The sequence below is a fragment of the Perognathus longimembris genome, chromosome 2, assembly GCF_023159225.1.
Source record: "Perognathus longimembris pacificus isolate PPM17 chromosome 2, ASM2315922v1, whole genome shotgun sequence".
Classification (NCBI taxonomy): domain Eukaryota; kingdom Metazoa; phylum Chordata; class Mammalia; order Rodentia; family Heteromyidae; genus Perognathus; species Perognathus longimembris.
The window spans coordinates 127,374,856-127,390,487 of NC_063162.1; the positions used below are offsets into that span (position 1 = coordinate 127,374,856).

Genomic DNA, 15,632 nt, shown 5'->3' on the forward strand with positions numbered 1-15,632 from the left:
GGGTACCAAAATCAGTTACAGTGACATCAGGGGTAAAACCATGGGGAAGAAAAACAAAAGAAAATGCATAATTTCACATGGCTTGTTGAAAATACACCAATGATACATCAACTTGTTTCCATAACTTGGAGTTCATTTCGCTTAGCATCATCTTATGTGTTCATATGTACATAGCTATTGAGCTATTATGAGCAAGACCACACTAAAGCCACCAGCACAACTATGTTCATGGCAGCACACTTTGGCATCACTAAAAAATGGTACCAACCCAGATGCCCCTCAGTAGATAAGTGGCTCAAGAAAATGTGGTACATAAACACAATGGAATTCTATGTATCCTTCTATCAGAAAGAATGACATTGCCCCATTCGTAAGGAAAGGGAGGGATATGGGAAAAAATCATACTAAGTGAGGTGATCCAGACAAAAAAGAAACATAGACTTTATGGTTTCCCTCATTGGTAATAATTAATACACATCTAGGATAATCCTAGCAGAAGAATGTTATTTTTAAGTCTGGGAGTCTAGCTCAGTGGTAGAGTAAGTGCTTAGCATTCACAAGGCCCTAGGCTTGATTCTAAGCATTGCAGGGATGGTGAGGAGGAACAGAGAGAAAAAGAAGGAATGAGAATTTAAGTGTTTTTTTTTAAATTATATGCTGTTGTTATAGAAAATAATACTTGGCAGTTTGAGAAATCTTACTTCTCATGTATAGTATAATTTTTGTTTTTAAGGAATTGTACTATTTTTACTATAAATGTTAATGATAGAAATTAGTTTGGCGGACAATACAAGGTATTGTAAAAAAAACTTTTGAATGTTCTATAGTTCACTTAATTCATCTTATAGCTTTCATTAGTAATTTGATTGAAAATAGGTTTATTACATTAGGTAAGTTATTGGTATATAGTAAGTGCCCAATAAAAGGTAACTGTTTTACTATGATTATTATGGTTATATATATATGACAACACAGAACTTGGATGGCTAATTTTCTTTTATTTTATGGTTCCCAAACTAAGATTTTACTTTTGCAGTGCTGAAGTTTAAGTTCAAGGCTTCCTAGAGAAGAGCTCTGAGTTCTGCCATGCCATAAGCATTTTTTTTTAAACATTTTCACCACAACAGGCTCCCAACTTAAGTTCTCAAAGACAACTTTTTTCATCTATCCATTCGGTCTGAAATACAACATACTTCGCTGAAGGGAAAACTGTTAACTTGTAGGTTCTATAACTCATTTACCAGTATTTATGCTAGTATATACAAATAGAACTATCCTATAAAATATCTATGTAATTTCTTTAATAAATCCTAGGGATGGCTAATTTTCTAAAGCCAGTGACAGGCTGAAATTAGAATCCAGCTCTACCTGGCCCCAAATTTGCTTAATTATAAAACTCTACAATCATTCTTTTATCAATGCTTTTAATACTATAACTACCAACCTAGCTCAGAATATTGACTTTTCAGACTGGGAAACAAGTTTTCTAGAGAATAATTAATAATAATAAGCATATATTTTATGACTTATGCAAAGGCATTGCTGGATGGTGACAGAGTATGGCTGATTAGAACATAGGACAATTACTGTGTGGAAGGGAAGCCAAGAAACACTGTTAGGTGTAGGTTGAAGAGAAGCTGTGATAGAGCCCCAAGGAAGGTCCTGGCCAGTCCCTGGTGCTCTGTAGTGTAATGATTATTCAGATGTCTACAGTTAGGTGAGAGTCTCTGAATGTTAGCCTTTATATCATTATGTTCATTTGTCATTCCTGGGAACAGGCCATACAGCAAACTTGAGCAAAGGAAACTCTCAAAGGATGCTGACAGGTAAAGGCTGTCTGCTCATTGAATTCCCGGTAGTTGGGAAAACGGCCTTTACTCCTAAAGGACGATTTGGGGAGCCACATCACAAGTCCATTTCAAGATACCTTACCAAAATGAAATACAAAATGATATACAAAATACAAAATGAAATATGTTATTACAATATTACCATGAGCATGATAGTCCATGGCAATATTGCTACAAACTAGACTTTTAGTTATATTCTTTAAAAAATTCCAGTTGTTTTATATTAATTAACCTTATTTTGGGGACAGGAAAAAATAGTACATATCATAACTCCAAATATTAGTTTGAGCAAATCATGAATGTATGGGAAGTTGCCCTTACATCTGGCTTGTCTTTTCTAAAAGATTCAACACACAACACATAAGGAACTTGGCCAATTTTTCCTTGTTTAGGCTGTTTAGTCGGGGGGGGGGGGTTGGAGGAAGGTTTTATGTTGAGATTGAACCCTACTCACAGAGGTAAAGATAAGCAAATCTATTGCTACACTCTGTAGAAACTTAAAACAAACAGAAAATTCCTTAATTATATTCTTTCCTATGAAGTAGACAGTATTTTTAAAGTTTAAATCCTTAACGTTAATTCTACTGTATGTGTCTGTGTGTATGTATGTATGTGCATGCATGTGTGTGCATGCATACCACTTGGACCATACTTCCAGCCAGGTATTTTGATGGTTAAATGGAAACGAAGTCTCACACTTGTATGCCCGGACTGGCTTCAAACCACATTCCTCCAATTCTCAGCCTCCTGAGTAGCTGGGATTATAGATGTGAGCCACGAGCATGTGGCTCCTGCTGTTTATCTTAATATAAAAAATATTTAGTTTTTTATTTCATATAAATGTTTTGTATCTCTATAACACATTTTTGCGAATACTAGGCACTCAGTACTTATTTAAAGAACTGACATCTCATTACAAGCAAGCTCACCAAAATTTACAAAATATTGGCAACAACCAAGAATTAAAAATAACCCATTACATATCTGAATGGGATATCAACAGTAAAGTCAATCATGAGGGGTGCAATTGTGTCTAGGCATTAAAGTCCACACCAGTTTTGTTCTAATTTCATAATTCAAAATGGAATCCGCTTCTGAGGATGTCATTATTCATTCAGTTTGATAAATCAGTTTTACAAATGATGAGAATGACCTAGAGAAGGGACATGGTAGTGACAACAGGGCTAAAACCAAAGACAACTGCTTTGTTTCACTGACAGTATTAAGGAGATTACAGATTTGAGAGAAAAGGACTGCATGCAACTATAGACAGGGGCGTCAAAAAGAAAAAAAATCATCAGTGTGTTCAAGTCCTAAAAAGAATCATTTGTTTAAATGAATTGAAATATAAATAATGTTAAACAATTATGAAAAAGCAGTTCAGAAAAGGTGAAAAACACTATGAAGTAAGTCAGTCCAGAATGTCACTCTGTAAATGTTTTAATTTTTCCCCCCAAATATCATACAGTACTAATTACTTATTCATTTTGTTCACAGTGCTGATAAGACAATCTGAATTTACAGGTAGAAAAATATAAGGTATTACTTGAGCAGCTTAGAAGTAATTTAATAACTAACATGTGTCACACAAGTCTAGTATAACATTTTTATTGGCACTTGAAATAAATGTATTACTCACTAGTGGATATGCCAAAAAAGAAAATCTCCACCCTATTTCCACCCCCACAGAGTTACAAATGATTATTTATTAATCAGTGACAGAGTGACTTGGAGTGCAAAACAGGAGTCATCATGGTTATCTGGATTCTTTAAGAACCCAAATAGTTGTCATCATATTATAAACTATAAACTAGAACAACTTCCTATTTTTAAAAAATCTCATTTTTGATCTGAGGATTTGAAACTGTTACTGAATTCATTTTTGAGTGATAATCTTTTCAATTTTAAATACCTACTTTCCCATACTGAATAAATTTAATTCATTTAAAGTGTGTGTCAGCTGAAATACTTTCCATTAGGAGGATTTCTAAATTTTCATCATTTCTCCAAGCCGAATATAACTTGGTTAAACCTAGGCAATCTTCTTCTTTTGTACCCAATATACTTTAAGTGCTCTTCAAATTTTCAGCATCTCATTATATTAATATAAAGCTTCTATAATAATATTCAGCTGTTTCGGGCTTTTCAAAAGGATTCATGCTCACTGTTTTGGGTTCAGCATTATACTAAGCACAAAGCATATATTCCAAAAGTACTGCTTAAGGGGTTCACTGTAAGGATGGGAATAGGAGCTCCATGGGTTCACACCCAAAAGAAAAAAGCAAAGATGGAAGAAATGATAAAAATATAACCACTTGGTCTGTAAAATGTCCTGAGACTAGAGACAAATGCAGTAATATTTAAGAGACTCTATTAAAACTCCATAAGAGTTTGTAGCATTAGAAACTTTATTCACTCTTACCTTCACCATCCCTTCAGCTGGGAAGAGGCTCTACTCCAGGTGACATAGCTAAGAAGACAGGGATCCCTTTCCACTCAGCTCTCAAAACACTGGTTACCAAACCTCATCTGTAGGGGCAGGCCATGAGCTTTACTGCTGGCAGGCTCTAAAGTTAAGTACCTAAAATCTGGTGAATTGGGCTGAAAGGTCAAGGACTCCTTCCTTTCACTGAGCCCTATAAGGTGGGGACAACCCCCTCCCTGTCAAACTGAAATAAAAACTGGTTTTTAAAGACATAAAAAAAATCATTCACTCTGAGACAAGTATGCGTGACCATAATCAGTGTTCATCATTCAAGTCACCCTGAGTGACATGTATCACTATATGAGAACTTCATAGACACAGAACAATGACCATAAATCAACATCAGGTAGGTGGGCTATAACAAAGTAAGGACATCTTTCTGTAGGTTTCAGTTGTTATATTCCAATATAGTTAGCTGTAAGGTTAGTGAGGCTAGAGGGCTGCTAAGTTTAGTTATATTTTTGAAGATGTAAACTTAATAGTCCTAAGGTCAAAGGTGATGAGAGTAAACAGGCATTGAAGGGACTAAAGGCAAAGATAACTTGGGCTCTCTACCTGCAAGATTTATCTTTCCATAATCAGGATGTTCTACTTAGCCAAAGCCACTACAGTCTTCAGAGTCTTTAATACTGATATGGCTTCTTCAAAAAACTTCAACTTCAACCCTCACATATGGCATGCTAAGAATACTGAGGCCTTTATTGTCTTCATTCCCAGCTTACTCATAGGGCAGAGGTTCCACGCTGTGAGAAGCAGAGACAACTATAGGCTATTTCTTCACTCAGCATCAAGAGCAGTGGCTCAGATATTCCTCTCAAGGAGAAAAACAGTTCATAAGAAAAAGGTCATTTAACAGATTAATGGTCAATTTTAACTGACAAGAAGAACCAGCAAACCTTGAAACAATCAGTGAATGCAAACATAAATGGATAAAAATCATGTAAATCAATAAAGGAAACAGGTAATAGAATGAAGAAAAATGAATAGCGCCTAAGAGATATGCAGGGCACGTTTAAGTGTACCAACATATAATGGTGAACTAGGAATGAGCTTAAAATAAAAGATTAAAAGTATTCAGAAAGTGGAGTTGTGGCTCAAATGGTAGAGTGCTAGCCTTGAGCAAAAGAGCTCAAGGGACAGCCTGCGCCCAGGCCCTGAAATCAAGTCCCACGACTGACAAAAAAAAATTCAAAGAAATAATAGCTTATACTTCCAGATGTGGTGAAATAGTATTAAAAATATGTCCAAGAAGTGTGGAAATTGCTATATAGTAAAAATGGAAAGGTTCATAAAGGCTACAAAGCATTAGGAGGGCACATACAAAGTAAAAGATAAAAAGTCCAAATGAACAGTACTGTACTGGAGTAAAAATATAATACCAGGGCTGGGGATATAGCCTAGTGGCAAGAGTGCCTGCCTCGGATACACGAGGCCCTAGGTTCGATTCCCCAGCACCACATATACAGAAAACGGCCAGAAGCGGCGCTGTGGCTCAAGTGGCAGAGTGCTAGCCTTGAGGGGGAAGAAGCCAGGGACAGTGCTCAGGCCCGGAGTCCAACGCCCAGGACTGGCCAAAAAAACAAAAAAAAAAACAAAAAAAATATAATACCAGATGCTAACTTCAACCCATAGAAGTAAATGAAGAGATCTAGAATTGGTGAACATAAATATAAATATAAATAATCATCTTTCTGTCCTTGGTTTCTTCTCATGCCTATAATACTGGCTACTTAGGAGGTTGAGATCTGAGGATCTTGGTTTGAAGCCAGCCCTGTCAAGACACAGCCAAGAGACTCTTATTTCCAAATAACAAGCAAAAATATGGGACTAGAGGTATAGTACAAGTAGCAGAACACCAGTTGTAAGAGGAAATTCTGAGTGAAAGCATGAAGCCCCAAATTCAATCCCTAATATCAGCACATACACAAAGTACACATATAATTATTTGAAATCTGGGTGAAAACCACCACGTCTCTCACAACTTTTGCAGTCTTCAAGTCTGCAAAACTAGCATCACATAGATGATACCAAAATCTACCACTAGCTCAAGAAAGCTGAGCCCACCTGGACCATGCTAGCGAGGCCTTTGAATCCATGTATGGATGAATGTAGGTAAACAATTCTTTAGATGGCCTTTTGTGAGCACCATACCCAGATGCTCTTAAGAAAAAGTCTTTCAAATGGGATACTTTACATCTCAAAACCTGTAATGGTGGGGGGTCTGCACTCTTTCAAACTACAAATCTTTCTGTTCTGCTCTTTGCTCACAATGTTCACAGTAAATTTGGTTAAAAGTAGCCAATAATACCCATAGCCCAGGTGCTATTCTGCCTTGAAACGAATCCATAATCCTTAATCAACCCCGCACATTCACTAGAGCATAGATAAAATGTAGGTGAGTTATTTGCCACATTCAATAGCCTGTAGTCTACTTATTGAAAGGGTCCTGATTTCCTCCGGAAACCCCAGGAGAAGTTTTTACTGTTGACAGTTCTTTCAGCAATCTCATTTTCTGAGCTCTCACCAGAGTCTCCCTAATTAATCTCATGATAGTAAGCATTTTCTAGCTGGTCTATCCTAACTTTTCCAAATGCCTCCCACAAATCAGTCCTAAAGGTTTCCATTTATGGTCAGGTATAGTCTTAGGTTTGGATCCATTACCAATAACTTCCATTATTCATCTTCAGTATCAGTAAACTTGTCACTGTGAAAAAATACCTAAGGAAAGTAACTTAAAGGGAAAAAAAAGAGCTATTTTGTTCACAGTTTCAGGGATTTCAGTTCATATTCTCTTGGCCCATTGTTTCAGGGCCTTCATAAGGCAAAACATCATGGCAGGGGAAAGCTGCTTACCACACAACATCAGGAAGGGGCCAGATACATAACTGCCCTCTTAGGGGCTGCCTTGACATTCTCTCCACTGACCAGCAAGGGCAGCAAAGAAGAGCCTATTCAGTTCAAATATTCTGTAAGACTCTTAGTGACAAATAAACACATTTCTTAGAATATAGAGAATATCCAAGTTTTATTTTGAGTGTTAATTCAGTCATCTGCTCACATTAAAGTATTGTGAAATTTACTTCTTGATTGAAATTAACATAAAAATATAACAAACTATTGATAACTCAAACTGACAAATCACTTTCTAAGGAAAAACTGTGCTTTATGTTATCATAATTTTTCTTATAAAGTATAGGCAAAGAAATAAAGTTACTTTGTGCCAAAATGATTAAAAGTGATGGTAGGATAGTTTGAATAAGATGAATACATAACTTAAAACAAATACTTGGGTTATTTTCTCTGGAAAGTTCGCTTGCAAATAAAAAGAAAGAGCCCAAATCCGCATACAGTAATAGTGGTCCACTTCAGAACTTTACTCTTCCATGTAGATACTTCTTCCATTAATGGTATATGAGTTGGATCATTTTCACGTTCACTTTGCAGCTAATATTAAATAGTAAGGAAAAGAGAAAAAAGTTAATGTATAATATACTGAAAACTAAAAAATCTTAAGAGATGTGTCAAATATAGATGAAAGTAATTTAAGACTCTCGGACATTTAGAGAGAAAACATGTCTTGAAAGATAGCTTTTTACCAACATTCCATTATTATAAATTATTAGTTTTACATAAAATGCTTTCACAGATTATCACATTTTTAAAATGGTGTTTTTATGTGATTGAGATGAAGCTCCTTAACGTCAGTTTAAACCTTTTTTCAGTAGAAATAATTGGTATTTATTCTCTTCTGTACTAAATATTAATGTCTTACAAAAGGAACTATTCTTATAGCAAGTGTACAATAGATGAAATTTAGCAAAAACAGGAAGATCAGTTACTAATGCTCAAAGTTTAATACTTCACTTAAATAGAACTGCAGAAACAATTGTCACCCCAGCTTTAAGTAGTTCTTAAAAGTAGCATTCTCAACAGTGAAAGTACATAACCGATTTAGTTTCTAAGTTCCCACAGACAGAAATTTTGTGCTAAACAAGCCTCTTCCCAGTATTATGAGGGCTAGGAGGGTTGAACGAGAAAGTAGAAAGAGGTGGATATTTGGCTGGAACACGAGAGGGAGAAAAATCAGAAAGTACAAGACTCCTGAAAGATAAAAGAAACAAACACATTTATAGAGTGAAATTTACATTCTGTTCTGGAGTGGAGATAAAATACTTTCAACATTAGTAGGAACAACTTCTAAAATCTACAATGTAAATATTTAATTTTAAGTCTGCAAAATCAATTTTAAATCCATAACAGAAAACTGGACTTCAATGCCCATCTCATTAAGACAATATTCTTGGTCTAACTTCCAAATGTCTTTATTCAGCAACAGATTCCTCTTTGACACTGATGTCCCACTTACAGAATCCTGAGACAGTCATTCCTTTTATTAACCAATTACTTAGAATGACCCACTCTGACAAGAGCTGTCACTGTGTTGGTTTGAAAGAGAGTAATGTGGTGCTAAAGGCTAGCCTTGACCTCTCCCACCCTCTATTACCCACATACACTCATCTGTGATAACTCGTATACTTCTTTAAAAACCTTTAGTTATTATTGGTAAACTCTGAAAAATCACAAGTGTAACAGGCATGATAACATACAAGCATGAGTCCCAAACTTGGAATCTTTCATTCTACCTAAAGACTCATTGTGAGTATTACTTGTCCAAGACTAAACTAGAAAAGTCAATCTGTTAAGACTTTTCTAACCAAAGAAAGGTGTATTTCATTATTAGATTAAAAATGTTTTTTCAAAGCTAATTCTTATATAGAAATGTGTAAATGTGTAGAGAAAGTCACAGAAAAGAAAGCCTTCCATAGAAAAGAAAGGCAAACTATTTATAGTATACACTGTTAACATAAGTTTGTTTAATTGTATTATGTTTCAGAGTTGGTAATTTTTTAAAACAGTGCTTCTTATTATCATTCATTCCTTCTTCCCAAATGACACGAATATATTTTAAGACATTTCTTACATTAAAAGCTGAGGCTTTGCACAAGCTTTGTATACACGAATCCTTCCAAAGTTTTCTAGGATCTCAATGAAAAATATGCTAAGTCAGATCAACACTACTTTCCTTCAATTCTTTTAGATGACATGGAGGTAGTGAAGATAAATGGCTCGATAATTTGTGTGTTTCTGTATCTAGCTTGTGTAGAACAGATACCTGACAACATAGAAGGAATTCATAAAGTCTGTTCAATGTTTAAACGTCACACACAAGGCAGTTTCTAAGATGCCACCTTCAATGGAAAGGAATTCCTAATATATTGTACATTTATCCATTTAAAAAACTTTTCTCCCACCATGATTTCATAGAATTTGCTTAATATTTTAAGACTTTTTGATTTAACTATTAAAATTTGATTACAGCTATTAAAACAATAGCTAGAATGATAAAATGTGTGAACCATGTATAACAGTTATTCTGAGGAAAATAACTTGATGAAATATTGCTGAAAATACGAAATGAACGCAGGTTGATACTATAAAAATTTAACAACCTAATCTTCAGGTCAGAAGTCAGAAAAATTTTATAGTCATTGGCTGCCCACTTTTATAGCAAATAAGCACATCCTAGTTTATTAAGTTATCCCCCTAGTATATAGCACTTGCGGCATATGACCATTTTAGAATAACCTACTAGGTGGAAGATATAATTCTTTTTATGGTCTCAGTTCATCTTGCCAAATTGAGATTGAAAGGGTTGTAACCATTATTTTCACATGAAGACATCTGTTTAGTCAATTCTAACTAGAGATTATCACTAGAGTGATCTGTTTTTACTTGCTAATCAAAAACATGAAAAATACAAAAGTGTTTCTAGTGTGCATTTCTTTGATGATGAGTAATGTTTACTTTCAGTGTATATTTCTTGCCGTGGAAACTGTCCTTTCTCCCTTTACTGTTTATTTTGATGCTCTTGTCAAATTTACTTTACCAGGTATCTAGCATTTTGCAAGGCATTTATTTCCCTTATTTCCTGAATTTTAATGTTTACATACCTTCTGAATTAAGTCTTTTAGTTTGCAGACTTCTTCACTCAAATTTTCAACGTTAGTAACAAGTTCCTCACAAACTGAAGTAAAATTCCGTGGGGAAGCCCATTCTAGTACTATCTGTCAATATTTTCAAAGGTAGTATTTTAATGAACAGAAATATAATTTTAAAGAAACAAAACAGCAGCTTTTCACAACTTTATATGAACAAAAAGTATATGTTATCTTTACCTATTAGATTGAAAAAAATTTTTCTTTAGGGATAAATCCTGGCATAAAAAGAGGTGAGTAATTTTATGTAAATAGTTGAATCTACTTGTTAAATATATTTGTCATTTATAGCTACATAAAATTTCCATGTTGAAATTAACAATAATATTTATAGTAATAATTCAATTTTTAAGTTTTTTTAAAGCTGATAAGTCAATTTAATTTTTTCATAACAAATAGGTAAACCCAGACCACAGAAAACCCCCTAAAATTAAGTTTGCTTTCATTAAGTTACTATTTAAAGTGACTTTTAACAAAAATGTATTTTTAGTAACAGTTTTGTTTCAACTTTCACTTGGGTTTCCTTATTACTTTATACTTAAGACATTTAAATTCCCTTTATGAGCAAATGACAAGTTCAATATATGGATCAGTTTAAGTTTTGAACTGCCTCATTTTCCTTTGCTTTAGGGCGAGAATACTAAGTTTTGCAATGAATTAGCATGTACCATAGTATTATTAAACAAATATACTTATTTCTATCTACACTGAAAAACAATAGAATTTTCCCAGATAAGTACTGTTTAATGATCATGAACCTATTTGAAGCGTTATTCAGCATTCACACTTTTCTCCAGTGAATAAATTTTGTAGAATACCTTGTGAGAATTTACAGGTAACTCAGTAATGATATTTTGCACAGCTGTTATCAGATGGCCACACTGCTTGTTTAATTTCAGAAGAAAGTTGAGAAACTCATCACCACTAGAGAAGGGAGACAAAACAGAAATAGAAACTTAACAGCAATTTACTTCATGTGAATGGCTAATTACTAAAATCTACTCACAAAATAAATTATTTCAAAAACATCAACTAGATAGAAAGGAACTAAATATGAGCTCAGTATAAAAGAAAAATACATCTCTAGTCTTGAGAGTCTCAAAATTTTAAATGGATCAACACACACACATATACACAATGGAATTTTATGCCTCTGTCAGAAAGAATGACATTGCCCCATTAATAAGAAAATGGAAGGACTTGGAAAAAATTATACTAAGTGAAGTAAGCCAGACACAAAGAAACATGGACTCTATGGTCTCCCTCATAGGGAATAATTAGCACAGGTTTAGGCTAGTCACAGCAGAGGATCACAAGAGCCCAATAGCTATACCCTTATGAACACATAAGATGATACTAAGTGAAATGAACTCCATGTTATGGAAACAACTATTATATCACTGTTGTAATTACTTTCAACATGTCATGTGAAACCATAGCTTCTATTGTTGATGAACCTCTTGTATCCCCTTCCTGTGGTTGTACCTGCACTATCACTGTATCTTATCTGAGTACACTGGAAACTGTATATAATGGTATTAGAACTAGGAAAGTAAAAGGGAATATCAAAATCAAGAGACAAAGGATAAAAAGACAAACGACTCCAAAAACAATACTTGCAAAACCATTTGGTGTAAACCAACTGAAAAACTCATGGGGGGAGAGGGAAAAGGAGTGGAGGGAGGAGAGAATGAGGAAGGAGGTAACAAACAGTACAAGAAATGTAACCAAGGCCTAACTATTAAATTGTAACCCTCTGTACATCACTTTGACAATAAATAAGAAAAAAGCAACAAAAATAGCCACACAATTATTATTTAAAGGAACATGAAGAAGACAGAACCACCAATATTTGGATATTTACTATGTGAAGGACACTATGCTAGTTTGTATCTGTATTGAATTCTAGTTATTTCTATCTTTATTTAATTCTTCTCAACAACCCCTGATGTCACTAACACTAGCTCATAACTAAAAAGTCAGGCAGAATTAAAGAATTAATTTACTATCACAGAGTAATGTTGGAAGGGAAATTAAAAATACTTTATGGGGCTGGGGATATAGCCTAGTGGCAAGAGTGCCTGCCTCGGATACACGAGGCCCTAGGTTCGATTCCCCAGCACCACATATACAGAAAACGGCCAGAAGCGGCGCTGTGGCTCAAGTGGCAGAGTGCTAGCCTTGAGCGGGAAGAAGCCAGGGACAGTGCTCAGGCCCTGAGTCCAAGGCCCAGGACTGGCCAAAAAAAAAAAAAAAAAATACTTTATGAAGACCATACTTGTACTGAGTTGAAGTTTTCAGCTGGATAAAGGAAGATTCGGGAAAATTAGTAGGTACAGAAGTATTGGAGCTGAGTCCTCTTAAGGTTTAACTACAATATCAAAGATCCAAATAAGAGGTGATAAAGAAAAATGTGACAGTTTCATAAGAAGGAAAAATAATAAGTAATTCATTGATCCCATCAATGAAATTAAGATCTACTGAGAACTATCGTTAAAATACTAAGTGAAGCTGGGTGTCTATGATTCCTACCTGTAATCCTAGCTACTCTTGTGATTGAGATCTGAGGACTGTGGCTTTTAGCCAGTAAAGTCTATGAGACTCATCTCCAATTAACTGTCAAAAAGCCAGAAGGAGAGCTGTGGCTTAAGTGGTAGAGCATTAGCTTTGCGCAAAAACTCTCAAGAGACAGCACCCAGGCTCTGAGTTCAAGCCTCAGGATTGGCACAACAAAAAAAAAAAACAACAAAAATACAAGCAATAAAAGGTATATACTTCTAGACAGGGTATTAGCAATTCATATTGTGATTAACTATGCTCTTAAAGAAAACTAAACATCAAAATTTCTTGTGACATAATTTTCAGGGCCATTGAATACTGACAGGCAAGTGATATAAAACATGACTCTATAACCACTCATATCATACACTATATGAATGATATTTTCTGTCAGTCACTGAATTATTTGATTAAATAATGTGTGTGTGTGTGTGTGTGTGTGTGTGTGTGTGTGTGTTTAACTGAGCTAACCACTACTAAGCTCCTTGCTTCAGAACAGTATATTTCCTACCTTAATGAAAAACCTAGTCATATGACTTGCTCTGGCAAGGAAAATATGACTAGAAGTGATTGTGTAACATTAGAACATAAGTTTTAAGAGACACTGAGTGGTTCTACTACTTCACTTCTCTTTTCCCTTTACTTAGGGGTACATATTTCCTAGATTGGGGCTGTTCTTCCAAGCTGCTCTCTGAAAAACAAAAGAGAATAGCCACTACAGCACACCCATGATGCAGGTAAAACGTTACTGAGATTTAGAAGTTATTTTTTTAATAGAAATCGAGCACACTATAAGCAGATTAAACAGGTTATATTTTGAAACTTTTAAGTCAAGTATTGAGATAAAAATTTAAATCTGTAATACTGCAAATAAAGCTACTATGTGCTCAATGAAGACCTGAAAAAAATCAAGATTCATGCCACCCAAAGATATGAACATACTGTTTTCAGCCAGCATATTTTCTAATAGTACATATTTTCTTCCAGCACTTTTCCTATGGATGTAAACAATTGACATTATACTTCATATGACAGTTTACATTGTGCCTTTTATACTTGCTGTGTTTTAAAAGATACTATGTTTCAAAGAAGTTTTAATCATGGACAAATAATTATATTGATGCAATTGAAGTCAACAATTTTTCTGAAACTAAATATTTAGAGTTTCCAGTTTGAGAATGGTTATCAATAATAGATTTGAGAGAAATTCTTTTCATGAATTTTTTATCTAGATTTTTCTAAAAACTTTTCTGAAAAGGAACAGTTGCTAGATGGACTTCAATTTCAGAAGAGGATCTCAGTAGTACAGAGCTCAGACAAAAGGTCTTTGCAGAAACCACTGAAAATTTTAAGACATGGATGAAAATTGATTATGGATGTTCAGAATACCTCAAATCAGTACTGGAGTAGTTATTATAATTTTAAAATTACATTATTTAATTCTGCAAGTATACTGATGCCAAAAAGTAAATGTAGTATGTATATACATTCTTGTAATAGATTATTTTAGAAAAATTGACATACAGAAGAAAAATAGCTTAAAAGAAATTAGTAGCTAAATTGTTGAAGCCACATTACCAGGAGATTATAATCAATCAGTTCAACTTTTCCTGCTGTTAGTTTTCTTATGACTTAATGACTAATTTCTTCTTTAAAGGATGACTCTGAATAAATGAGAAGTAAAACCTTTTTCCATAAAAGCATGTAAACAGTCTGTGATTTAATAACAAGGTCAAATTCCTGGAATATGTGCCTGCCAGTTTTATTTTTCAAAAAATTCAGCTGTTTTAATAAGTGAGCCATTCAGGATTCTGTACATTCTTTAAGTGTGTTAAATCCCATAAAGAAATTCAGAATGTATCCTGCTATTACACAGATAGTAAAGTTAGAAATTTTAATTTGTAAGTCAATCATATGTAGAACATAGAATACTCCTGTACTGAATGAAAAATAAAATGAATAAAAGTTTGCTGATTTTAAGTCTTTACAACTGAAATTCTTCACAATTCATCTAAATATTTAAGAGCTCTAATAAAAATTTATCTTCAAATAATAGGATATTATTTTAGACCTTTCTCTTATAAAGGCATGTAACTAAGAAAAGGAATGAGAAAAAGGAAAATCATTTAAACTTTGTAGTAAATTTTTTTTGAAATTGGAATCACCTAAATTATTCTGAGAGACTTTTCTAAATCTCAAAATAATATGGAAATCTATTTGTACCATAGTTACAATGTTAACTTTAGACAGTCTATATTAATGATAGTACTGCCAGCCCCAGTAGCAAACTCCACAAAATTCTTATCCACAATTAACCACCAAACAGCCAAAAGTGGAGCTGTAGCCTTAAGCAAAAAAAGCTCAGGGACAGTGCCCAAGCCTTGAGTTCAAGTCCCAGAACTAACACATACACAAAAACAAAAAAAAAAAAAAAAAAAAAGAGAAGAAGCATCCCTGGACATAAAGGAAATACATACCAAAACAGAGATTTCATCTCAGACCAGTCAGAATGGCCATTATGAAGAACACAAACAAGTGCTGGTGAAAATGTGGGGAAATAGAACTCTACTACTGCTAGTAAACTACTGATGGGAATGTAAAATAGTATAACTACTATGAAAATCATAGTATGGGTGTTTTCAAAAAAGCTACTAAAAATAGTTACCCTGCAGCCTAACAATA

General features: G+C 34.2%; 1 protein-coding gene across 1 annotated transcript in view; it reads right to left on the minus strand.

The window, feature by feature from the left end:
• Positions 1-7,626: 7,626 nt before the first annotated feature.
• Positions 7,627-15,632, minus strand: part of Asz1 (ankyrin repeat, SAM and basic leucine zipper domain containing 1) — a 38,346-nt gene continuing 30,340 nt past the window's right edge. The window contains exons 11-13 of the mRNA XM_048337904.1: positions 11,210-11,315; positions 10,347-10,460; positions 7,627-7,779 (exon numbers count right to left, since the gene is read on the minus strand). Coding sequence (XP_048193861.1) covers positions 7,627-7,779; positions 10,347-10,460; positions 11,210-11,315 — 373 coding nt within the window. The remainder of the gene's footprint in view (positions 7,780-10,346; positions 10,461-11,209; positions 11,316-15,632) is intronic.